Genomic DNA, 27,731 nt, shown 5'->3' with positions numbered 1-27,731 from the left:
ACTTTAACAGTCATAGTTATATAGTTCATAATTTTATGGCTGATCTTTAACAGTCACGGGGATGTAGTTCATAATTCAATTATTTCAATTTCTCATTGTTTGAAATTTTTATAACAAATTATAGAAAAATACCAAAGCCCTCATTTTTATTTAAAAGTCTGTTACTGGATTTCCAATTCTACCATGTGTATATTCTACTAGTAGTCTTATTAATATTATAATTTTTATAATAGTGATTAAAACTGGCTTAGGTGGGCAAGGGACTTGAAGAGAAACTTCTCTGAAGAAGACAGGCACACGGCCTACAGACATATGAAAAAATGCTCATCATCCTTAATCATTAGAGAAATACAAATCAAAACTACTTTGAGATATCATCTAACTCCAGGAAGATTAGCCCACATCACAAAATCCCAAAACCAGAGATGTTGGCATGGATGCAGAGAAAAGGGAACACTTCTACACTGCTGGTGGGAATGCAAACTAAAATGTTCCTTTTGGAAAGATGTTTGGAGAACACTTAGGGATCTAAAAATAGACCTGCCCTTCCATCCTACAATTCCTCTACTAGGTATACATCCAGAAGACCAAAAATCACATTATAACAAAGGTATTTGTACCAGAATGTTTATTGCAGCCCAATTCATAATTGGTAAGTCATGGAAGAAGCCCAAATGCCCACTGACCCACAAATGGATTTATAAATTGTGATATATGTACACCATGGAATATTATGCAGCCTTAAAAAAGATGGAGACTTTACCTCTTTCATGTTTACATGGATGGAACTAGAACATATTCTTCTTAGTAAAGTATCTCAAGAATGGAAGAAAAAGTATCCAATGTACTAAGCCCTACTATGAAACCAATTTATAGCTTTCATATGAAAGCTATAACCCAATTATAGCCCAAGAATATGGGGAAAAGGGAGAGGGAGGGGAGGGGAAGGGGACAGATGGGGAGAGGCAGGGCAATTGGTGGGACCACACCTACGGTACATCTTACAAGGGTACATGTGAAATTTACTAAATGTAGAATATAAATGTCTTAACACAACAACTAAGAAAATGCTGTGAAGGCTATGTTAACCAGTTTGATGAAAATATTTCAAATTGTATACAAAACCAGCACATTGTACCCCATGATTGCCTTAATGTACACAGCTATGATTTAATAAAAAAAAAAAAACTGGCTTAAAAATTATTTCAACAATGACAATAAAAAGGCAAAGTGTAGATGGAAGACAAAGATAATATGACAAAATGTCAACAGAAATTGACATCCAAGTGGTGGGACCACTAGATTTTTTTCTTTTTACTTTTCCGTATTTTCTCAATATTTTATAGCGTCTTTTACTTTTTATAAAGTTAAAAATGTTTTAGGTAACAACTTGTGAACATAAGCACTCCAGAGACACACATTGCTGTGTTAGTACAGAACTGGCAAAAAAAAAAAAAAAAATGAAGAAATAAATTCACTGTAAATGTAAATGAACCAAAATGGCTACCTCAAATAATGTTAACAACTTTCCCCACACATTCAGTCCCTAACCATTAAGCAGAAAAAAAAGGACACTGATAAGTTTTGGTCCTTTCATAGGTAATGAGGAGCTTCTTACCCTATGTTTTGGATTATAATTAACAATTTTGTGGATTTATATAAAAAGTTTTCTTTGCAAATTCTAGAGCTGAGAGTATAGAAAACTACCAGGAAAAGAGTACTTACCCTCCATAGCCCTCTGGTGCCTTCCTGTTGATATATATCGATGAAGCTGCCGATCATGCTCCCTTGGAATAGGCTTCCTTGAGCCTGCATCCGAATCTAAAAGAAGTAAACATTTTCTTTTGACAGAAAGAAACAAAATGAGATGTTCCACTTCTTTAAAATTAAGAAAACAGTATTTGGGAATTATCAGGATAATCTCTATCATGATGAAATTGTCTGAATATTATGATGAAATTAATGAGAATTTTTAGAAAAATCTATTATGATGAAATTAATGAGTTAAACTATAAATAGAAAGAAGGTATTTGTGTCAAAGTATATTTTATAAAGAGTATTTTCATCAGCCTCACACTTCTCATTTATGAAGTTAGAAAATTTGGGTGTAGAAAATCATTCATTTAAAATATGATTAGTTGCTACCAATGCTGGAGTAAAAATATATGATTAGTGGAAAATTAGAAACAACCTAAGTATCCAAAAACAACAAGACAGATTGCTTCCATAAATTATGATACATTTATTTAATGAAATATGTATACTATGGATTCATCAAATTCCGTTGTACAATAGTATTTGTTGATACTGAAAGATGTCAAAAATTAATTGCTAAAAAGAGAAAAAGGTTGCAAAGTAGTCTGTATGTAATTTTTATTAAAACCATGTAAACTAAAAAAAAAAAAAAAACATATAAATTTAAATATATCCCTAAACACAAGGAGACTAGAAGAACACACATCCAAATATTGACAGTGGTTTATATCGGAGTGGTGAGGCTATTAAGTGAGCATTTTTCTCTGTGTTTTTTTCTGCATTCCACTTTTCCTACATTGAATATGCACTGTTTACGTGACTATGAAAAGCAAAAAATGTTTTAAAGTATAATTTTGTACTTATAAGACCTTTAATTAAGTTTTATTTGTAAAAAGCATGACATTATCATTCTGCTAAGTGGCCTTTGAGAGCTCCAAGAAAAGAAATAGTCATGTAAAAGATTTGGTACAATTTCCCACAAACACAGAATCAATCATGGTATATATGGTATATATATGAATACTAGTGAACAGATGTACACCTGATTTTCATGAAGCACAACTCTAGCATTCAAGATTTCTATGTCCTTGGTACATATAAAAGTAGTACACGTTTATGCAGAAAGTCAACGGTTACTACTAAGAGTTTTGAAATAAAAACCTAAGCCAAATTAAATTGAGATTAAAAACTATCATATCAACAAATCAAAACTATAAATACCCCTATGATAGGTAAAAGACTTTTTTAATGTGATTCCTGAGCATGACCAGGACCAGGGTGAAGCAAGTGAATGTAAAGGGGTACAAAATGCTCAAGATAAATAATGTCTTGATGTAATTTTTCAAAAAATCAAAATTAATCCACAAAAATCTGTGATGGATCAAATGTCATAATGTTAACTAAAGCTAGGGATTCATCAGGGCCAGGATTGGGGTAAGGTAAGTGATATGAATTGTATAAATTTCTTATCTGTTTCATTGTGAGGCAAAGAAGCAATACATGGTAGAAGATATACGGATTTAGACAGATCACTATGGCTTCAGAACCAAGCCAGGAGGTATCTGAGATGAGGGCCTACAATAGGAATGGTGGCAAAACAACAAATTTGAAAAATATTTGAAATAAAATCCACAGATCTTGATACATGATTCAATGCTAAAAGGAAATAGAAATATAAGAATCAAGGACAATCTAGGCATCTAGTTTGGATGACCTAGCAGATCTGGGTAGTTGTAGTAGATTACTAGTTGTCCTTCAACGTCTATTCTCTCTAGCTTCAATAATTAGAGTTTTAGCTGGGCACATGGTCCCCCAGTTAGAGATTATATTTCCCAGTCTTCCTTTCAGCCAGTTACAGGCATGAAACTAAGTCCTTCAGAATGAAATGTGAACACAAATAATCGTTGAAACATCCCTGCCTCTTGCTTTGAAGAAAATTGCCTGTATTTCAGAACAGGCAAACATCCCTACTTAATGAGAAAAAGTTCTTCTTCGCAGAATTCTAGCTAAGAAACATGGATGGAATGATGGAACTAGAAAAACAACAATTTCACACACTCAAATGAAGTAACTGATGCAGGTAATGGTCACCAATGGAGGAAACCATTAGATGAAGAATTCACTGGAAACTTTACAAAGGAGGAATCAGGTTGTCATGCCCAAACTTACTGATCAATCTTAACATAATAATTGGGACAACCAAACCTTGTACACCTCCTCATATGACTCAGTATGAACTTTACAGATATCTTCCACTTACAGAAATAGAGGGCTAGAGGAATAAGTTAAATGAACTCACAAGGAAGCAAACACACAAATCCAGAACTTGGGAATTCTACAGGACAGCTGGTCCAGTTTATTCAACAAATTAATGGCAAAAGGAGAAAAAACAGGGTGTGTGGGTGGTAGTGAGATACTCTAAGGTAAAAAGGACTTAAGAAACATAACTATTAAATGTAATGTATAGACTTTGTTTGGATCCCAAGATAAACAAATCAACTGTAAAATAAAAAGTCAGAAAATCTGAATGTAGATTATCAGATGCTACTGATAAATTAATGTTAATCTTATTAGGTATAACAATGGCATTGTGATTATTTAAGAAACCATTCCTTTTATGAGATGTACATCAGAGTATGTGGAGGTAAATGACAATATCTGGAATGTGCTTTAAAATAATTCAGAAAAAGGGAATGAGCAGGTATAGCAAATCTTAGCTGCTGAATCTAGGCGATACATACAAAAATGTTCATTGTACTGTATTCTGTACTCTTTGGTATGTTTGAAACTTTTTATCAAAAACTACATATGTAAAGATTTAAACTATTAACAAAATGGAGGCCGCAGTTGAGAAATGCGCCAAGGCCAAACACCCATCCCCAGGTAACTAAAACTTAAGAGATTCTGATTTCTCCCCAAAACGCTATCTCTAATCATAAACACAAAATGTAAGTTATGTCCTTGTCAGCATGCTTTGGTGAAATGGAACCGATTGACTATACACAATCAGCTTAAATAGCTATTAAATTACCTTTGAAAGAACAATAATTTATAACAGCCAATCACAAAGAAGTTTAAAATACTACCTCCTCTATGCTTTACAAATCATACTATAACTGTTATCAGGCGAGCTGCTTACCACTTGGTCTGAAGTATCCCAGATTGTGATCTATACTTTCTCTTTCTGTATGACAATACACTTTTAAATTTTTCCTAATTTAATCTGATTTTACTTTTGACAAAACAAAAGGAAATTGCTTTCCCTTGACTTTCTCTCTTCCCCTGGGAATGTAGGTGTGATGGTGGTCCAAATTCAAATACAGATTTTAAAAATACCACAGAACAGAGGTCAGCAAACTTTTCTTGTAAAAAAAAGAAAACAGTAAAACAGTAAAAATATTTTTTTACTATTTTTTTGCCAAACAGTAAAAATATTAGACTTCTAGGCCAACTACTCAGCTCTGCCGCTGACTCATACAAGCAACCATAGACAGTACATAAACACACAGGGTGGCTGTGTTCCAATAAAACTTTATTTACAACAGGCAGTGGGCCAAATTTGGCCCACAGACAGTAGTTTTCCAATTCCTACCCTAGGAGATGATAGCAGTGCAACAAAACTGAAGGAACATAGGTCCTGAATGACTGCATGAAGTAGGACCACCCCACCAGCTTAAATTTCTCTCTTTCAGACTGTTACATGATGGAGAAATAAACTTGTATATTGTCTAAGGCCTTGTATTTCTGACTTTGTTATAGCAACTTAGCCTATACCCTAATACAGTGTGATACAGTGAAAGCCAACATCTTAAGAATGAAGATGGTCAACCAGGGAAAGATCGCAGAGAAGAAAAGAGCTAAAGATGGAACTTAGAGTTGCAGAAGAGAAAAATTTATGATATGTGCAGAATAAAAGCCCACAAATTAAACTACGGAGTTAGAATCTAATTATTGTGGTGTCAAAACAATAAGAGAACTTCAAGTAAAAAAGAAATTGGTCAAAATTGGTTAAATAAGATGAAAACTAAATGTCCACTGGATGGATAATGTGAACATTGTTGCTGACCCTGAGAAGAATAGTTTCTTTTCTTTTTTCTTAAGGAAAGTTCCTTTATGATGTTCAGTGTTTCCTAATGTTTTATTCTTTGTCTATTTTTTTTTATTTCTGAGGGTAACTTGACTGTGTATCAGAACCACACAGAGGGCTTGTCAAAACACAGACTGCTCCTACGGTGCATCTTACAAGGGTACATGTGAAACTTAGTAAATGTAGAATATAAATGTCTTAACACAATAACTAAGAAAATGCCAGGAAGGCTATGGTAACCAGTGTGATGAAAATATGTCAAATGGTATATAAAACCAGTGTATGGTGCCCCATGATTGCATTAATGTACACAGCTACGATTTAATAATAATAAAAAAAAAACACTGACTTCTGGGCCCCATCCCACATCTTTCTGAGTCACTAGGTGTGGGGGTAGGGCCTGAGAATTTCCATTTCTAACAAGTTCCCAGGTAATGCTGATGCTGTTGGTCTGGAGAACCACACTTTGAACCACCACAGTAGAGACAAGGTATGGATGGGAATAGATATAAATAAGTTGATAGGTGAAGGGTGAAAAGGACAAGAAGTTAAGAGATATAAGGTGAGGCCATAAGAGGTAGAGTTGTCTGCTGAGATTAAGAGGAATGAGGAGATAACAGAAGGCCTGAAGGTTTAAAATACCCTTAAGGATAGAAAAAAGAGCTGCCTAAGAATAATGAAAGGACTGAACAACCCAACTGTGATCATAAATCATTTTGGCATGGTGACGGGCTAAAACTATGGCTTCCCCTACTGAGGTATGAGAAAGGAAAAGGTGGATGCTAGCATTGATAAATGATTGTAATTTTGCCAGACTGGTCAGAGGTATAAGAAATAGAAAGTGAATCACTTAGGTCATTAAGTTTAGGATCTAGATGGATAAGAAGGCAAATTTCAGGGAGTTAAGAATTATTCTTGAAAAGCAAATTCTAATAGGTATAATTATATTGCAAATATCAATTTTCTTCATAAATACTTCTTCTATAAATCTAAAATGGTATAAAAATTCCATACCAAAATTACTTTCACTTTAGTCCAGAAGGACTATTTCATATTTTTCTCCACCAACCACCATTATTTTTTTCCACGTGTTTTTAAGTCACTTTCTCACTTCTCGAAACTGTCTGAATTGCAGTAGATCTCTCCTTCACTAACCTAGCCATTAGTGCTTTTTTCAGTGGTCAAAAAAAGTATGTGTCCTCTTTCTTTTTTCTCACTATCCTCTTAAAATAATTTTAAAACAATTTTTTAAAACTTTGGGATCCTTTTATGTATTTTAATCATATATTTTTTTTTATAATTTTTTTTTTTTTTTTTTGGCCAGGGCTGGGTTTGAACCTGCCACCTCCGGCATATGGGACCGGCGCCCTACTCCTTGAGCCACAGGCGCCGCCCTGTATTTTAATCATATATTTAGTGCTAATCATAAGTTTAAATAAGTTAATCAGAAAATATTTACCACTTTATGATATACAATAAGAAGAGAATTGATATTAACTGTTTCCCTCTGCAATTTGATAAAATCTTAAAGAAATCAAATTATATTCTTAACAAATCAGCACCACTAATCCATACTATGCTGGTTTTGAACTCAGAATATCCCAACAAAGGCCAAAATACATCATTTTAAAAGCCAAATCTCACCCTTAATAGAAATATTAATAAAGCAGAGAAAGACAGGGGAATTACAGATTTAATGTACCCCAATTATTTCTTAAAGGAGGCTGCTCCAAAAATACAATTTCAATTTATTCCTTTGATTGTACTCCAGATTACACTACAGGTCAACATATCATACTAAGATTTGGGATGGGTAGGGAATATTGTGTAAAGAGGGGACAGGGCTATTACAAATATAGATTCATCCACAGACCAATTTTATGAAATAGTACAAATGGAAGTATGGAACCTGGAAATTGAGTCCTGTAAAATGGTACAGCCCTTGGAAAGAATCTATAGGAGCTTGCATACCCCAGGTTGAAGACCAATTGATTAACATATATCATAATAAAATGACTACTATTTACTAAGCATCTACTACCAACTGCAATGATAGGCAGTTTACATATATTTTCTCTAATCCTTAACTCTATGCTATAAGCACTACATATCTTCATTTTACAAATGAGAAAAGTGAGGCTTAATGCACTTAAATGATTTGCCCAGGCTTTCATAGCCATAAGTGGGGAATCTCAATACAAATCTGACTCAAAGTTCATGCTCTTTTTAAATCATGCTGCATAGCATCTCTCTTACCTTTAGAACATCAGTGGGATTGGCTATAGTGGAAGATATCACTCCTGACACTACCCCACAGATCATATTAATTAGAAGAGTTTCATCTGTAAAAAGGAAAAATAAAAAGGTATGCTTGTACTGGGCACCACTTTCTGAGAACAGAGTATAGAGCTATCAGAAGAAAAGAAGCTTGGTTAGAGAGATGACTTTAGAAATGAACTACAAAGCTTATGGAAATTTAAAAACAAAACCCTCAAATATTTCTAGATCCCTAATCAGTACTTAAATATATAAAAGTTGTAAAATGAAGGGCAACCCTCTCTTGGGTCCCTTTCCGTGACTATGGAAGCTCCCTCTCTCTCTCTCGCTTGCTGAAATAAATTGACTCTACAGCAAAAAAAAAAAAAAAGTTGTAAAATAGAAATTATTTCTAAAAATATCATTATTTCTAACAGACACTGAAACAGCTTATTCTTCTACACAACATGTCTATACCTCCTATACCTCACATGAATTCAAAATGTGGTATTTCTCCTTCAGCCATTTCAAACACCTAAGAACATGATTCATTTAAAATCTTGTTCTAGATAATCGTCAACTGTAAAGATTCAGAAACTTAACATTAAAAAATAAATTTTTTTCTCTAATACAACACGTTATCTAAATGTATCAAAATATTGGCAGGGCACAATGGCTCGCACCTATAATCCCAATACTTTGGGAGGCCAAAGCAGATGCATTGCTTGAGGTGAAGAGTTAGAAACCAGCCTGGCCCACATAACGAGTCCTCATCTCTACAAAAAAATTAAAAATTCGTCAGGCATGGTAGCATGCATCTTAGCCACTCAGAGGCTGAAGTGGGAGGATTGTGAGCTATGTATGATTGTGCTACTGCATTCCAGCCTGAGTAACAGAGCAAGACCCTTTCACTAAATGAAAAATAAACTAGTAAGTCTAAAATTAACTTTGATAGGCCTTAGATCTCTCCTAGCCTCTATTAATTTACAGAAGGCAGGGCAGTGCCTGTGGCTCAGTGAGTAGGGTGCCAGCCCCATATACCAAGGGTGGTGGGTTCAAACCCAGCCCCAGCCAAAATGCAACAAAAAATAGCCGGGCATTGTGACGGGCGGCTATAGTCTCAGCTACTAGGGAGGCTGAGGCAAGAGAATCGCCTAAGCCCAGGAGTTGGAGGTTGCTGTGAGCTGAGCTATGATACCACAGCACTCTACCAAGGGCGACAAAGTGAGACTCTGTCTCTTAAAAAAAAAAAAATTACAGAAGGCTTCTGTAGTTGAATAGGAATAAACAATCATTTAGAACTAAATCCCCTCATCCAGAAAAAAAAAATCACAGAGCATGTTATTCTACAACAAAAATTCCATCTTCACAACTCCTCCCAACCATGAAGAGCCTACAAATAGAAACTAAATAAATCCAAGTGAAGAATATATGGAAGAAAATTATTTTAGGAAGAGGTAGAAGGAAACCCCATCAGGATTCTCAAAGAGGAGGCTCCAGAAAAGAAGCTGATTTATGACAATAAAGTGATGCAAAGGACATTACTAACCGAAAGGCTCTTCAGCTGTCCCCAACCATCCAACAGCCCCAGGCCTGTGGTAACATAACCAATTAGTACAGTATCAGGCTGGAAGTAATGCAGCAGTGAATAGAGAGACACATGATAATACTGAATGCAGGTAAGGTGGCTAGAGGTACATCAGGATCTAGGATATAACAGACTAAAATCATTTTACCTAACAAAAGTTTATCAATATTGGCAGCTAAATAATGCCTTACAGTTGAAGTACTCTTATTGATGAGGACAGTATCTATTTTCTAGACAAGATTCCTCCATGATTCCTCTAGGATGGTTAGATGCCTTTTTTACTGACAAGAAAAGGGACAAATTTGAAGAGTAGGTCACCCATTATTTTTACCTCTGCAAAGACTTACCCCAAGTCAACACAAGCGCACTTTGTCCTTGCAGTGATTGTTCTCCATTCTTAGGAATCCTGTGATGAACACTTCTCTGTAAGCATGATTTTAATAATCTAAAGGGATTACCTCAAAAGAGGGTACATATACTGACCTTCCAAACGTTCTACAAATAATCGCTTCAAGCTTTGATAAATCCCAATTTTAATCGTGCCATATGATGCCTGTCTTAGTAAAGCAGGAGCAATTCTTCCCAAAAAAGAGAAAGAAGGAAAAGTTAGTTATATTCAACATGCATTTGCATATTATACATATCTAAACAGCCTATCATTCCTATTACCTATCTCATCCCACACAACTTCAGAATACAACTTTTTGTAAGCACCTATGAGACATTCACCAAGACAGCACACATCCTAGGTCATGCAACAAACCTCAATAAATCTACAAGAATTGAAATCATTGAGACTACATGGTTCTCTGACTATAAGAGAATCAAATCAGAAATCAATAAGGAAAATCCTCAAACACTTGGAAATTAAACATACTTCTAAACAATCCATTGGTCAGGGGAAATCTCAAAAGAAATTTTAAAAATACATAGATCTGGGGCGGCGCCTGTGGCTCAAAGGAGTAGGGCGCCGGCCCCATATGCCAAAGGTGGTGGGTTCAAGCCCATCCCTGGCCAAAAACTGCAAAAAAATAAAAAATAAAAAATAAATAAATAAAAATACATAGATCTGAATGGAAATAAAAACTCAACCTATTAAAATATATGAGATTGGCCAAAGCAGTGCTGAAGGAAATTTATAGCACAAAATGCTTACATTAGAAAGAGGGCAAGTCTCAAATCAATAATCTAAGTTTCCACCTCAGGAAACCATAAAAAGAACAAAATAAACTCAAAAGCAAACAGAAGGAAGAAAACAATAAAGACCATAAGTCAATGAAATTGAAAACAAGAAAACAGAGAAGAAAAATTAATGAAACTAAAAGTTGGCTCTTTGAAAAAAAGTCATTAAACTGATAAACCTCTAGCAAGACTCATAAGGTTTAAAAGATAGAAAATATAGGGGCGGCACCTGTGGTTCAGTGGGTAAGGTGCTGGCCTGATATACCAAGGGTGGTGGGTTCAAACCCAGCCCCGGCTAAACTGCAACAAAAAAATAGCCAGGCATCATGGCGGGTGCCTATAATCCCAGCTACTTGGGAGGCTGAGGCAAGAGAATTGCCTAAGTCCAAGGATATGGAGGTTGCTGTGAGCTGTGACATCACAGCACTCTGCCGAGGGTTAATAAGTGAGACTCTGTCTCAAAAAAAGATAGAAAATATAAATCACCAATATCAGGAATGAAATAAGGAATAGCCCTACAAATCCTGTAGCCATTATAAGGGTAATCAGAGAATACTATAAACAACTTTATATTCATAAATTCAACAACTTTAATGAAATGAACTAATTCCTTGAAAACAACAAACTACCAAAACTCAACTAAGATAAAAACTGAGTCAGTCTCATAACCATTGAAATGGACTGAATGTTTATATCTTCTCGAAATTCATATGTTGAAATCCTAACCCCTCATCATGGTGGTGTTAGGAGGTAGGGATTTGGGGAGGTCATTAAGTCATGAGAGTGAAGTCATCATGAATGGGATTAATGCCCTTATAAAAGGGATCCCATGGAGCTCTCTCCCTCTCTTTCTTCTACGTGAGAATGCAAGGAGAAGTCTTAGCAGTCTGAGCCCTCACTAGAACCCTGCCTATACTGGTACCCTGATCTCAGACTTCGGCCTCCAGAACTGTGAGAAATAAATTTCTGTTGTTTTATAAGCCACTCAGTCTATAGTACTTTGTTATAGCAGTCCAAACTAAGACAACCATTAAACAATTTGAATTCATAATCTGAAAGTTCCCAAAAAGGAAATCTCCAGGCCCAGATAATTTTACTGTGGAATTCTACCAAACATTAAAAAAATTAACACTATCTTATACGATCTCTGAAACAGAAGAGGAGCTGCTTCCCAATACATTTTGGCTAGTATTACCCTGATACCAAAACCAGACAAAAATAGTACAAAAAAAAAAAAAAAACAAAAAACTATAGACTAATATCTCTCATGAATTTAGATACAAAAATCCTTAAGAAAATATTAGCAAGTTGAATTCAGCAATGTATAAAAAGAATTATATACCTCTGCCCAACTAATAGGGATTTTTTTTTTTTTTTTAGAAATCAACCTCTACTTCCTAACAGTTGCAGATACATGTTTAATCCTATTAACAAGGAGGTAATAGAGCCAAGATTTCATCCTATTTAAGTTATCTGTTAAACTGGAGACATTCTCACTCCTATCTTCTTTGAGATCCTTCCAAATTGCAAAACTATTCTTTAGGGGGTATAAATAGAAAGCAGCAACTCATACAGTTAGAATTTTAAAATGATGACTAAATATGCATATTTCTGATTTTATTGCTTGCTATCAGAAAAAAATATCTTGTGATTAGCCACCCTGATGAAAGAATAAGGTGAAACAGATGATCCACAAATCATCTTGCTTCAGAATGTATTATCTGATTTCTTTCCTAAGAAAATTATCTTTTAAATTAAGTCTAATTTGGCTTGGAGCCTGTAGCTCAGGCAGCTAGAGCACCAGCCACATACACTGAAGCTGGCAGATTCAAATCCAGCCCGGGCCAAAAAATAGCCAGGCATTGTGGCAGGCGCCTTTAGTCTCAGCTACTTGGGAGGCTGAGGCAAGAGAATCGCTTGGGCCCAGGAGTTTGAGGTTGCTGTGAGCTGTGCCATGCCATGGCACGCTACCCAGGGCGACAGCTTGAGATTCTATCTCAAAAAAAAAAAAAAAATTAAGTCTAATTTATTTCAATAATAAAATAGGTGTTTATTCTCTTAACAATAAACTGGCAGTCTAGATTCAGGAGTGGCCTAGGAAAATAGCAGCAGATAAACTACAAACTGGACAGTAACCACAGATTTATGGCTAATCAAAAATGAGTCAAAAAACATGGGTTTCCCTCTTCTTTTTTTATATTTTTTATTTATTGTTTTTATTAAATCAGCCCAATTCATAATTGCCAAGACATGGAAACAGCCCAAGTGCCCATTAACCCACGAATGGATTAACAAATGGTGGTATATGTACACCATGGAATACTATGCAGCCATTAAAAAGATGGAGACTTTACACCTTTTATGTTTACCAGGTCTCCCTCTTTCTTTCTCTACATTTTCTGTTTAAACTGCCAGAAGAATATCTCTTTAAAGAGGAAATTTTTTTTATTATTTATTTATTTGTTTAGCAAATAATAAATAATTCAAACCCACCAGCCCTGGAGCATGTGGCTGGCACCCTAACCACTGAGCAACAGGCACCCAGCCTAAAGAGGAAATTTTTTTTTTTGTCACCCTTGGTAAAGTACCGTGGTGTCACAGCTCACAGCAACCTCCAACTCTTGTACTTAAGTGATTCTCTTGCCTCAGTCTCCCAAGTAGCTGGGACTACAGGCACCTGCCACAATGCCCAGCCATTTTTGGTTGCAGTTGTCATTGTTTAGTACACCGGGGCTGGGCTTGAACCCACCACACTCGGTGCACGTGGCCAGCACAGTTACTCACTGAGCTACGGGCGCCGAGCCAAGAGGAAAATTTTAAAGGAAGTCAGTATTTAGCAACTCAGGAAGAATGTCAGAAAAATATTTATGATTAATTGATGCTACCAGTAATAGTGACTATTGATGACTCCCAGGAAAGCCAGCGAAAGGCTGTGCTGCAATGATATGCCCTTTTAAAATGTATCATTTATAGCCAAATGAACACAAAATCCAAAGCTCAAGACTTGCAAGCATGTGACATATAAACTGGCATGTCAATGTTGAATTACAAGTTGTAATGGTGAATATGAAGGGCACAAACTATCAGACAGATGAAATATATGGCTTCTTTAAAAAGCACCTCATTCATGATAAAAGGAAAGAATCCATTCTTACCCTGAATACAGTGCCAATACACCTTCCTCTTTATAGATTCGGAACAAGGCATGAAACATCCCTCTATATTTAATCTCTTTGAAACGGACATCGATGCTTTGGCCTTGAACTTGAAGACGTGTTTTGGTAAGGTCCACAGGGAAAGTTCCTGTAAAGGAACACACTTATTTTTAAATAATTCAAGTGTCATTTTTGAGTTTTGGCTAAGTATAGGCAATAGCAATATATGAAACATAAAATAAAATAATTTTTACAACACACAGAAGATCTCTACTAGAATATGATTCTTAGAAGAGTCATATGTACAGCTGCTCGGGAGGCTGAGGCAAGAGAATCGCTTAAGCCCAGGAGTTGGAGGTTGCTGTGAGCTGTGTGAGGCCACGGCACTCTACAGAGGGCCATAAAGTGAGACTCTGTCTCTACAAAAAAAAAAAAAAAGAAGAAGAGTCATATGTAGTAAAATGAAATGCACTATATGCTACAGGGTGTCCCAAAAGTGACCCCTGAAGTTACTATACATAGAGAAAATGGGAAATTATAGATAAATGTACCTTTATTAATGAAATATTCAGTATGAAATTTTAGAAAAACATGGCCCTCACATAGAGAATATTTTGTAAAAGTCTGTAATGAGTGTTTTGTAAATAAAGGTATATTCAGCTATAATTTCTCACTTTCCCTATGTGTGGCGAATTTTGGGGCACCTTGTATATAGGAAGCACCATGCGAGCCATAGTATACACGAAACTGTGATATAATAAAGTGCTTTATGATTGCCCTAATATACAATAAATATAAAATAATTTAAATGTTTCTGTTTCATCTGTTGCATACAATCTGGCATTTATTAGTCTCCCTCTTGCCCCCTCCTACCTCATGTCTCCCCACCTCTCCCTCATAAAATCTCCCCACATTTTCTCAAAAATAAGAATGCATGGGGGGGGTAGCGCCTGTGGCTCAAGGGAGTGGGGCGCCGGCCTCATGTGCAGGAGGTGGTGGGTTCAAACCCAGCTCTGGCCAAAAAAAAAAAGAATGCATGGGATCGGTGCTCAAGATGTTCTTATATAACATTACAGAGTTTTGTGGATTTTTTCCTTTTTTTGTGTGTGACAGCGTCTCACTATGTCACCCTCAGTAAAGTGCTGTGACATCACAGCTCACAGCAACCTCAAACTCGGGCTTGATTCTCTTGCCTCAGCCTCCAGAATACCTGGGACTACAGGCACCTGCCATAACACTGGGCTATTTTTTGGTTGCAGTTACCATTGTTGCCCAGCAGGTCCAGGCCGGGCTACAACCCTTCAGTTTCAGTGTATGTGGCTGGCACCCTAGTCACTGAGCTACAGGTGCCAAGCCCTATTTTGTTTTTGTTTTTTTTTTGAGACAGAGTCTCACTCTGTTGCACTGGGTAGTGTCCTGGGGGCATCACCATAGCTCACAGGAATCTCAAACACCTGGGTTTGAGCAATCCTCTTGCCTCAGCCTCCCAAGTAGCTGAGATTACAAGCATGCACCACAACACCTGGCTAGTTTTTCTATTTGTAGTAGAGACAGGGTCTCGCTCTTGCTCAGGCTGGTCTTGAACTCCTGAGCTCAAGCAATCCATCCACCCCAGGACTCCCAGAGTTCTAGGATTATAGGCATGAGCCACCAAGACTGGCCTTTTCCTTTTATTTCTTCACAAAAAATATACAGTTCCCTAATATAATGAAAGAAAGTCCTGGCCTGGCGTGGTAGCTCACGCCTGTAATCCTAGTACTCTGGGAAGCCAAGGTGGATGGATTGCCCTGAGCTTAGAGGTTCAAGACCAGCCTGAGCCAGTGTGAGACTCCATCTCTACCAAAACAAAAAGCCGGTGTTGTGGCAGGTGTCTGTAGTCCCACCTACTTGGGAGGCTGAAGCAAGAGAATTGCTTAAGCCCAAGAGTTGGTGGTTGCTGTGAGCTATGACGCCATAGCACTTTACCAAGGGCCACAAAGTGAGACAGTCTCAATAAAAAAATAAATAAATAAATGAAGGAAAGTCCTATTCAGTTCTACTCATCCTGGCTCCTTAGGTAATTTAGGAATAATACCAGCAGAGTTCTTGGAGGGAAAATTTATTTAACAAAACTGCTTTTTCTATGTCAACACACAGAAATGGTTATTACTCTGACAAAATATATTTCCAGAAATATTTCAAGGTCTAAAACTAACAAAGTGATTATATAGTTCTTAGTCTCTGATGATCTGTATATCACAATACCAGAGCATATGCCAAGAAGGTCAACAAACATTGGTGGATTGTAGTTATTTATGAACAGTTTAGGAAACAGAAAATCTGGAAGATGAAAAGTCATAGTCTAAAAATATTTCTGAATTAAAATCAAACAGAGAGGAATCTTCTCTAATCTTGTTAGTAAGTGTTCTTCTAAAATGGGACAGAATTTGAAAATGAAGTTTGGATACTTGCTAAGAAAGTTATAAACTCTGCATAAAAGAAAGACCATTAGGAATCTAACAGAAACACCTCTATATTTTTAGGAATATTACTTAAGCCTAGCAAATTAACAAATCACTAAACTACAAAAAAAAAAGCTTCCTAAGTTTGACTTTTCTTATCTTCATTTGCCATACCATTACTATTACTTTCTCCAAAATATTACTTGATGGCTTTGCAACAATAATTTATTTTTATTTTTTTAGAAACAGGGTCTTGCTCTGCTGCCCAGGCTGGAATGCACGGCCCAATTGTAGCTCACTGTAACCTTGAACTCCTGGCTCATGCAATCAATCCTCTCACTTCAGCCTCCTAAGTAGCGGGGACTACAGGCATGTACAACACCTGGACAATTAAAAAAAAATTGGTGGAGACAGAATCTCACTTTGTTGCCCAGGCCGGTCTCAAACTCTTGGGCTAATGCAACATTCCTGCTTTGGCCTCTCAAAGCACTAGAATTATGTGCATGAGCACCATGCCCAGTAATAAGTTTTAAAACACATAGGGTGAGCTGCTTTTTATTTTTCTCCAGTTTTCACCAAAAATAACTGTCACCCTACCTTACTATCTGTACTATGAAATGCAGATTTATCATTTTTCACATTCTTACCAAACTCAGCAACGATAGAGGCAAGGCCGCCATAAACAAAGGGTTTCCAATTCAGACCAGACATCTCATGGCTTACGGTGGCACTTTTCTGGTGCTAAAAATAAACACAAATCAGAACAAGGCACAAGAGTGAGGAGCATTTGTTAGTGTCTAATCATATAATTTAGAAAACAAACAAAATTGACAGAAAAGATGTAGAGGAAAAACCCCACCAAGTGGAATGACACAAAATGGGTGATTCTGTTTTATGTGCTGGATGATCATGAATTTGTTGTTTACTGCCATTCTGCAGGGGTAGGAGTGTGATTCACTCAAAGATCAACCACTGCCCTTCATTCTTTCTAGTTTCTTTAATGTTATACTCATCCCCCCCCCCAAAGAAGAGGCTTCAGTCCATCCAGCACACCCAACTCAGACATTCAACTAGACAATTACAAGTGAAGGAACCTGGAATTCAAATCACATAGGCTGAGGCATCTTATAAAAGCAGTTCATGGTATTCAGTTAGCTTGATTCAAGTGCAAAGCACGGGCTCATATTACTACCTTCTCATATTCTTAGCCCTTTTGTCTCCCCACTAAACTTAGAATTATCATTCGTCTAGCTACTTCTACCTATATACAACTTTGCTCCTCAAATAGGCCTAAGCTAAGCACCTTTTCACCTTTCTTCTGGCCCCCAGAGGAATGACAGCAATATGGATGATGTTACTCTTCTAACTTTTAACATCCATCCATCTAGTGAATCTCCTTTTCCTTCCCCCGGCCCTTTAAAGCACATACACACAAATACTGTTCTTCTTTTACGTTCTGTTCTTTTTAACAACATATCATGCCCCCATTCTCCCTTTCCTCCTTCCCCATCCCGTTCCCATTAAACCTGTCATTTTCAATCTCTTCTCTCACCTTTCCTCTCTTTTCCTGCTCTTCTCAGCTCTTTCTCTCTTGGATTTTTTTTTTCCATTGCTCTTGCTTCTAGGCAGTGGTTTTCAAATTTAGCATGTACCAAGATCATTTGATGACTGGGCCTCTCCCCCAGAGTTTCTGATTGGAAGTCTGGCCCTGAGAATTTACAGGTTCCCAAATAGGAACTACTGCTCTAGGTATCACTAATTAAATCCTAGTCCACCAAAATGTAATATCTTTTCTTAGCATGGATTCTCTGATTTCCTTTAAATATTCCTGTTTCAGAGCTTCCCAGTATGTATACTTGTGAATTTCTAAATCAACCTCCAAGTAGTTTGTGGTCAAAAATGAAGACTCTGAAGTCAGAGTACCTAAATTTAAATCCGAACTCCAGATTCAAATCCTAACTCTACCACTTACTATTAATAGCTCTCTGACCTTGGGCAAATTATAATATTTAACCTCTTTCTATGCCTCTATTTTCTTTTTTCGGTTGTTGTTGTTGTTGTTTGTGGCCAGGGCTGGGCTTGAACCTGCCACCTCTGGCATATGGGACTGGAGCCCTACTCCTTTGAGCCACAGGCGCCAACCTCTATGCCTCCATTTTCTGAACTACAAAATGGGATTAATAATGTAACCGAGGGTAGGGCGCCGGCCCCATATACCGAGGGTGGCAGGTTCAAACCCAGCCCCGGCCAAACTGCAACAAAAAAATAGCCGGGCGTTGTGGCGGGCGCCTGTAGTCCCAGCTGCTCGGGAGGCTGAGGCAAGAAAAATGCGTAAGCCCAAGAGCTGGAGGTTGCTGCGAACCGTGTGATGCCACAGCACTCTACCAAGGACGGTAAAATGAGACTCTGTCTCTACAAGAAAAAAAAAAAAGTAACCTAATTGTATGTACCCTCATTACCCTCATATTAATCTGAAATTTAAAAAAAGAGAAAATACTAGAGGGTTGTTGTGAAAGTTAAATAATTTATGTAAAATACCTAGAAAAGTACTTGGTACTTAGCTCAATAACTGTTAGCCAATTATCATTACTACATTTTTGAAAATTCAAGTACCCAAATTTACATTTTAACAGATATTCCTTGCTGCCCACCTGTCCCATTGCTTAATTTGGGGTCAGTGACTTTGAATCACAGTATCTCTTTACAGGAGACAAGGTTTTGCTTTGATTTCACAAAAGGAATTCTCTGTAGCTAGGCAAAGAACAATTTTCCAGAGAAGACAGGAAACATGCAGACAAATGTTTTAGTTACAAGCCACAAATATTATGATAGAAACTTCTTTCCAATCATAGTACATATAGACTCTGGAACATACAGTCCTTTCGGAGGAAAGTTTTTGAAAGGAATTCTAAAAAAAAAAGTAGGAAGAGGTACTTCAAATATCAACTACAGTTTGAAATAAGAGCCTTTAATACTAAATACTACCTTATCAACATTTTTAGCTATGTCCAAATTTTAGGATTAGAATTGAGAGTAAAACATGACATATACGGTCAGAGAGTAGAAATGGAAAAGCAGGACCGTGGCATATCCCCTCTCTGAACCTGTGGGGGGAATAATTCACTTTCCATTCACAAATTTAGAGATTACCCAAAATGGTCTAAATGTTTCAGAAAGCTGCTGTGCTTCTCTCCGAAAGTTTCTCTTTACAACTTCTTTCAACTCTTTTCATTACAGAGAAAGCTTCTATCAAAACTTCACTACATGGGGCAGTGCCTGTGGCTCAAAGGAGTAGGGCGCCAGCCCCATATACGGGAGGTGGCAGGTTCAAACCCAGACCCTGCCAAAAACTGCAAAAAAAAAAAAAAAAAAAACTTTACTACCTGCCATCAATCTTTTAATAAGGAGGATGTGCTCAGGGTCCAGGAAGGAAAAATGAATCAGTGAAAAGCAGGGAGCAGAGCCACAGCAGGGAATAGAAAAACCAGTCACTGAATCTTAAGCCAATTAGCCTAAGTGGTTCCCTAATGAAGTTTTCACAATTCTGAGATGAAATAAAAAAAAATAATAAGGGCACCTGATGCCTTTTTTCAGCTAAATGTATTTAATTTAAGGACTGTTATTAGGAGATCATATTCTTCTTACTCTTGCAGCATTAAAAAGATCACCTTTCTTGTATGAAATGATAATAGTAGTTAACAGTTGATTTTTGTTTAGCATCTTTACTTGGCAAAATAAGACTATCCTATACCTATTTTCCCTCCCCACACATAACATTTAAATTTTACTCACCCATGAAATCCAAAAGTCTGGGAACCACTGGCCAAATCCAACACTGCCACTACCATCATCTCCCTACCCCCATCTGATAGTTAAATCTCCTTCACTCCAGTGTTAGGAAAGAATATTATGAAGAAATCCTCTATCATCTTTTATTAGATCTGATTTTAGACAGTCCTTCATATTGAGCCAAAAATGTGTTTCCTCTTAATTTGTACCCAGTCTTTGGAGGCAATATTCAACAAGCTTATTCTTTTTCCCTTGGGGAGTCCTTCAAATATTTAAAGACAGTCATCATGTTCTCTTTTATCTTTCTCAGGCTAAATACCTATGATCATTTTATTTATTCTATATATTATAATTCAACTACTACAACAGAAAATTTCAGTCACTTTTTCAGGGGCATATCATACTATAGAGTCATTAAACTGAAACCTCTGAGTCTTTTACATAAAGCTGAATATATGCATGCATGTTATGTTGCACCTATTCTTCAAGTATGCAATATCTTCTGGACCTTCATTTATCTCTCTATATCTTAATCTCAGGCATAAAATTAATGAGTAGGATGAGATTTATCTTCTAGTTGCCCCATGTTATTTCCTCTCCTAACTAGATTAAGATCCCTGAGGGTGGATACTGTATCTCATGGCATTTTTTATAACCTCCACAACAGTCTGCACAGAATTGAGTATATATCCATTAAATATTTAGTTGGTTTCCTAGCATAACAACATGTATGCAGACTGTATGTGAAAGGTTACAAAGGAAGCCAGGAAGGTAACTTGCTCGACCAAGTCAATGCTTATACACACCCGCACATGACACTCTCCTAATCCCCAGATACTCCCTGCCTATGAATCCTCTGACCTTGCTTTTGTTACGGTGAATTCCTTATGTAAAATACCCCAAGCCCATTAAAATAGTCTAAAAACTATTTTAACTTGTCAGGTCTTACCTAGGTTAAAATAGAAATACAGTACCCTAGATATATTTATTGTATAAGGAAGCCAAAAAAACTTGTCTTCAAAATGCAGACACATATTCTGAAGATCTAAGGAAATTTGATACTTTAGTAAGTGAGAATAAGAATATCCTAGAATACAGCATCCCTGTTGTACATAGCTCCACACTACTCCTAAGGTCTGGTCAGGAAACCCTTCTCTTTGAAAGTTTCTGAGTGCCTTTCTTGCCTTCTCCTTTAAGAAAGAGTAGGCACTAAACATTCTCAGATTCAGAAGGTAACAAAGGAGAGCCACGTAAATATTTATTGAAGGCATACTAAATGCCCAAACCTGCAACATGCTTTGAGTGTAACTGTCATGTTTGAAAAACATAGAAATATGTTCTAATACCAAGACAATATTTGCCATTCAACCTACTTTCCTGGATAATCGAGGAGATAAGGCAGGGATATAAGTTATATGAAAATCATACTTGTCTTTTAAGACCTTATAATCTGCTGGAAGAATCAAGGTAGTTCATTACAGAAAAATTAAATGCTAAACTTCGTAGTACAAAATGTACGAGCAAAAGGAGCAAAGAAAAGACAATGATCAGTATGGGCTTGAAATATGAAAAGACTTGTGGAGGTGAGAAAACATTAATTGAGCCTTGACAGAAGGTAGGAAGAATCTGGATAAATGCAGGTGAGGAAGAGGTGTGGGGGGACAGAATGAACAGAGACACAATGGGGGAACAAGCACAGCATGTAGAGGCAGGAATCAGTATGGTTTGTGCTGACAAGAAAGGAACCTAACTGGAACGGAGAATTCCCTTGGTGACTGAAGCAATGACACACAAGAAATATAAAAAAGAACAAGTTATGTTGAAATGCTTGATACCAAGGGAGGTGGAAAGGGCAACTGCAAGCTTTTTTTAAACAGGGAAGTAATTGAAGGAAATCCACAACATTTTAGCCTACTAAGGCTGCACCAAACACAGTGGATTACAAAGAGAGAGGCAGGGAGACTAGCTTAGGATGGTGCGAAGTAAAGCAGTGGTTGTTGGCATTGAGGTTAGAGATAAATATCTGAAATGGAGACGCAAAGAACTCAAGGTGTAGGGAAGGAAGATGAGGGAAAGGTTTATGATGATTCTAAGCATCTCTAGCCTGGAAAAATAATTTAAAAAAAAAAAAAAGAACCACTGACACAAAACTATCAATGTCCCTGCTGTTAGCTTGTCTGAGAAACTAATTCATGTTGATAATAGCTGTTCATCCTAATCAAGTAAATGAACTGCATTTTAATAGATGCCTTCAATGCCTTGACAGTGGCAGAGGATTGAAACCGAAGGGGAGCATCTTTCAACAGCATCCCTCACACTAATACAATGGAGGTGTTTGCTTACTCCGCTTACAATCACGGCCGCCGTTGCAAACTTCACCCTTAGAAAAATTAGGATTATTCCGGGAAAGATACCCATTCACCCTCTGGGTAGCAGGATCTTGCCAGTTCCTCAGCTGTCAGAGCGAGTTCGTGGAGAGAAGGGAGGCGCCAGAAGGAGGCGGCCTCCCAGGGGGGCCGAGGAAGCAGGGTTCGATCGAAGAAGTAAAACCACCGACGCCAGAAGAGTGAAAGACAGGGAAGGGACTCAGCTGAGGGGAGAGAGAGATCAGAGGACCGTTAAGCCCCTCCCAGGCCGGGAACCAGGCCAGCCTGGCCCCGCGCGGCCTGGCGCGGCCCAGCCCCGCTCCCCAGCCTGGCAGTCCAGGAGCTCCCCCTCACCTGCTCCGGCTCATCAGACGACTGGGAAGCTAAGGCTCCCGCAGTCGGAAACGCCACCGCAGTGCCAACCCGGAAGCATTGGGACCAACGGAAGTAACCAAGACGTTGCCTCAGCAACCGTGGCACAGCCATTGCAACTCCACCCCTTCCACGCCTAAAAAGGAAGGCATTAAGATTTAGAAGCAGCACGGTCTAAAGGCGGGAGTCGGACAGCAGATGATCTGAAGGCTGACTTGCTGGACATGTGGGAAGAGGGAGCTGAGGCGTGAGAAATGGGCAGCTCCCGCAGTTAAGGTGCTCTCGCGGAGGACAGAGGTGTTGCCGCCTCACTGCATTACCCACCCACCTGACGCATACAAAGACCAAGAAAGGAGGGGCACAGAGGGGAGGGGCCCGCAGGGCAAGAGGGGCGGGGCTAGCGGGATTGTGGGCGTGGCATCCTGCCCACCCGTAGTACCAAAAGGAGGCAAAGGAAAGGGAGCTGGACCAGGGGTTTGAAATAAAAGTGGGAAATGAGGGGCGGCGCCTGTGGCTCAGTCGGTAGGGCGCCGGCCCCATATACCGAGGGTGGCGGGTGGCGGGTTCAAACCCGGCCCCGGCGAACTGCAAGAACAACAACAAGAACAAAAATAGGGCGTTGTGGCGGGCGCCTGTAGTCCCAGCTACTCGGGAGGCTGAGGCAAGAGAATCACCTAAGCCCTGGAGTTGGAGGTTGCTGTGAGCTGTAACGCCACGGAACTCTAGCAAGGAGGCGATAAAGTGAGACTCTGTCTCTACAAAAAAAAAAGTGGGAAATGAGCGGTCAAGGGTAAGCAGATTTTAGTGTGGTTTCTTAAAATAAAGATCAAGGAAACAAATAAAACCTTAGCACCTACTAGAATTCGGGTGTTAGTGACTGAAACATTAGGCTTCGGGCCCTATAATCAAAGCTCATGGTTTACCCAGAAACTTTGAGAAACGAGGCAAGTTAGAAACAGAAAGGGGGACCATAAAAATTTTAAAAGAAAGAAACCGAGAAGTTCCAGTTAATTTGCACCTCACTACGATCTGGCAGAAAACAAGGAGAGGCTCATTATGACAAACATCTGGTGTTAGCAACCTGGTGGACAAAAGGTATAATAGCAAAGCCTTCTGAGTGATTTCCTTAGCCAACGGGCTACTTCCAATTTTTAAGGCGCTTAAAGGGTTCCCTAATCACGCGAGAGTTCACAATAACAGAGTTTATTGTTTATATGGTATAGGTAAAAGTCAGCCGGTGCAGGGCATTTAGCCCTAAATGATTATTTGTTGAATGAATGTTTGGAATTCATTTGTTCTGAAAGTATCTTTCTCAATTTAGTTCACCGCTTGTGTTTTGTTTTATTTTTCCATTACAGTTGTTCATGGAGCAGCACACATGATCCTGATATAGGCTGACTTTACATAGTACTTACCTTGGTACCAAGGGTGACGCCAAGAGCTTTATCTGTGTTCACAACTACCCTGTAAGACCAGTACTATTTTTTTTTTTTTTTTTTTTTTTTGTAGAGACAGAGTCTCACTTCACTGCCCTCGGTAGAGTGCCGTGGCAACACACGGCTCACAGCAACGTCCAGCTCTTGGGCTTAAGTGATTCTCTTGCCTCAGCCTCCCGAGCAGCTGGGACCACAGGCGCCCGCCACAACGCCCGGCTATTTTTTGTTGCAATTTGGCCGGGGCTGGGTTTGAACCCGCCACCCTCGGTATATGGGGCCAGCGCCCTACTCACTGAGCCACAGGCGCCGCCCAAGACCAGTACTATTATTTTCTCCTTTTGACAGCTGAGAAAAGTAAGGCAGTAAAAGATTGAGAGTAATGTTATAAGTGGCAGAGCTAGAATTTTTTTTTTTTAGTTTTTTGAGACAGAGCCTCAAGCTATAGCCCTGGGTAGAGTGACTTGGTGTCACAGCTCATAGCAACCTCCAACTCCTGGGCTTAAGCGATTCTTTTGCCTCAGCCTCCTGAGTAGCTGGGACTACAAGTGCCAGCCACAGCTCTTGGCTATTTTTTGGTTGTAGTTGTCATTGTTTGGCAGGTCCGGGCCAGATTCGAACCCGCCAGCTGTGGTGTATGTGGCTGGTGCCTTAGCCGCTTGAGCTACAGGCGCCACCCTAGTTGTTTTTTTTTTTTTAATTAGTATGAGGGTACACATTTTTAGGTTACAATGTTCTAACTTTCAAGGTAAAGTTCAAGTTGTAGAAGAGCCCTTTACCCAAGGAGTGCGCTGAATACTCTCACATTGTGCATGTTAGGTGACATCTCGCCAAATGCCCTCCCTCTTTCCTTCAATTGCCTTCCCTCTCCACCACACCCTCCCTTGCTAGACTATTTTTGTGTTTTATAATTCACATGAGCATGTAATTATTTATATAGTCATTTCATATTAGTATTGAGTACATTGGATTTTTCTTCATTCTTGAGATACTTTACTAAGAAGAATGTGTTTCAACTCCATCCAAATAAACATAAAAGATGTAAAGTCTCCATCATTTCTTATGGTTGAACAGTATTCCATGGTATACATATACCACAATTTGTTAATCCATTCATGGGATGATGAGCATTTGGGTTGCTTCTATGACTTGGCAATTATGAATTGTGCTGCAATAAACATTCTAGTGCAAATGTCTTTATGATAAAAGAATGCTTTTTGGTCTTCTGGGTAGATACCTAGTAATGGATTGTGGGATCAAATGGAAGGTCAACTTTTAGTTCTTTGAGAATTCTCGGAGCTGGGATTTAAACTTGGGTATGACATCATAGCCTAGGCTCCACCATTATGCTATATCGCTGTCAACTTTAATAATACCCTTGTTAAAACTTCAGAAATTTCCTTACTTAAAATAGAGGAACCATGCGCATGCATTCTAAGTGTGAATTTCCTTCCATTTAGATCTCAGCAGAGCACTCCCTTTCAGCCAGACAAATGGGTTTGTAGCTTAGAAAACTTCTTACTTGAAAAGACAACACTCTCTTCAATGACATGAATTATATTTGCATCTGTGCCCTGGGCTCGTCCCTCATATACAAGTTGCTGAATCTTGTAGAAGTATGGTCCTCCCTATGAGCAAATCACTATCTTATCTTTTCTGCAAGACTACTTTTGCCTCCTCATCCACTGCCACCACTAGCTAATACCAGCTACTCGGGAGGCTGAGGCAAGAGGATCGCTTGAGCCCAAGAGTCTGAGGTTGCTGTGAGCTATGACACCACAGCACTCCACCGAGGGTGACAAAGTGAGATTCTATCTCAAAATAAATAAATAAATAAATCACTGAGGTTGGTTCTTTCACCACCATTCATTGGAGTTCGGGTTTTCAGGCTCTTTCTGGGCTATGGAGTTCTTTCCAAGATTCCTTACAGTTCTGCAGGGACCCAAAGATACAGGAGGACCTTACAGCTTTGACTAGACTGTGATGGACCCATTACGAACTCTTTGCCCAACCTTGACACCAGAGTCTTCATAAATGCTCACTGAAAAAGATTCCCAGGAGGATTCAGAGGTCTCTCATAGCTTCTCTGAAACATTAATAAAGAACCCTAGTAAACTGACTCAATGCTAGCACCAATTTCCCTCCTCATCTACCAGAAGGTTTTACCCAACAGGACAGAAGATAAAGCATCTTCTAGGAGATCAGAGATGCCTTGTTTCCTGTAAACAGGAGAACAGGAGTAAAGACGCTGTCATCTGTGCAGAAAGAAAGGTTGGGAAGACTGAGATATCTTTTACTCAGTAGACTTTCTCTGCTTGAAAGAGAACTAACAGACATTAGACTTAAGGGAATTCAGAATGAATACAGAAGTGAATCGTTCAAATGTGGCTGCATTTGCTGCATGTATTACGGATGAGATCCTTCTGAAAATGCTAGAAGAGGGAATTATGACACCAAGCCAATTTCACCATAAATCTTATTTTTGTACTTTTTTTTTGAGACAGAGTCTCACTATGTCACCCTGGGTAGAGTGCGGTGGCATCACAGCTCACAGCAACCTCCAACTCTTGGGCTTAAATGATTCTCTTGCCTCAGCCTCCAGCTGGGACTACAGTCGCCCGCCACAATGCCCTGCTATTATTTGGTTGCAGTTGTCACTGTTGAACTGGCCCAAGCTGGGTTCGAACCTGCCAGCCTTAGTGTATGTGGCCGGGGCCATAACCACTGTGCTACAGGAGCCGAGCCTGTACTTTTTAGTTTTTGCTAATAATTTTATGCAGCAAGTTGAGAAAGCCACTCTTTGCTACGATAGACTATATACCAATAATTTTGATAACCCATGGTAACTTCTGTGATGTCCTTTTCTTTTTTTTTTTTGTATGTAGAATTTTTTTTTTAATTGTTGGGGATTTATTCAGGGTACAATAAGCCAGGTTACACTGATTGCAATTGTTAGGTAAAGTCGCTCTTGCAATCTTGCCCCCATAAAGTGATGTCCTTTTCTTATATCTTTTCCTTATTACTGCAACACCAGTAACTTGCATGTACAAAGGAACTATGTACTTTGAAGGTATCAGTACACTTTAGCTCTACTTTTTGATTTGACCCAAAGAATCATCAATAAGTCTCAAGTATGCCCATGTGTTTTAGACCCTGAAGTCAATGAAATAAACCCAATATCAAGAATTTGAAGCAAGCCGGGCGTTGTGGCGGGCGCTTGTAATCCCAGCTGCTCAGGAGGCTGAAGCAGGAGAATCGCGGAAGCCCAAGAGCTAGAGGTTGCTGTGAGTCCTGTGACACCATGGCA

At 38.5% G+C, this 27,731-nt stretch overlaps 1 protein-coding gene across 7 annotated transcripts in view; it reads right to left on the bottom strand.

The window, feature by feature from the left end:
• Positions 1–23,128, bottom strand: part of SLC25A14 (solute carrier family 25 member 14) — a 42,680-nt gene extending 19,552 nt beyond the window's left edge. For 3 of the 7 annotated variants that reach the window (XR_008377654.1, XM_053580339.1, XM_053580340.1), the window contains exons 1-6: positions 22,974–23,128; positions 17,112–17,205; positions 14,024–14,171; positions 10,170–10,264; positions 8,099–8,184; positions 1,726–1,821 (exon numbers count right to left, since the gene is read on the bottom strand). Coding sequence is in view for 6 of the 7 variants with exons in the window: in XM_053580339.1 (XP_053436314.1) it covers positions 1,726–1,821; positions 8,099–8,184; positions 10,170–10,264; positions 14,024–14,171; positions 17,112–17,205; positions 22,974–23,105 (651 nt within the window). In the remaining variant the exon portion in view is untranslated. Of the gene's footprint in view, positions 1–1,725; positions 1,822–8,098; positions 8,185–10,169; positions 10,265–14,023; positions 14,172–17,111; positions 17,206–22,596; positions 22,844–22,973 lie in introns of all 7 variants that reach the window. The other 4 variants (XM_053580341.1, XM_053580342.1, XM_053580344.1 and 1 more) reach the window with 4 other exon arrangements.
• Between the last annotated feature and the right edge of the window lie 4,603 nt (positions 23,129–27,731).

The sequence above is a fragment of the Nycticebus coucang genome, chromosome X (assembly GCF_027406575.1).
Source record: "Nycticebus coucang isolate mNycCou1 chromosome X, mNycCou1.pri, whole genome shotgun sequence".
Classification (NCBI taxonomy): Eukaryota; Metazoa; Chordata; class Mammalia; order Primates; family Lorisidae; genus Nycticebus; species Nycticebus coucang.
Note: the sequence above shows the minus strand (reverse complement) of the source record. Positions and strands in the feature narration are given on the sequence as shown.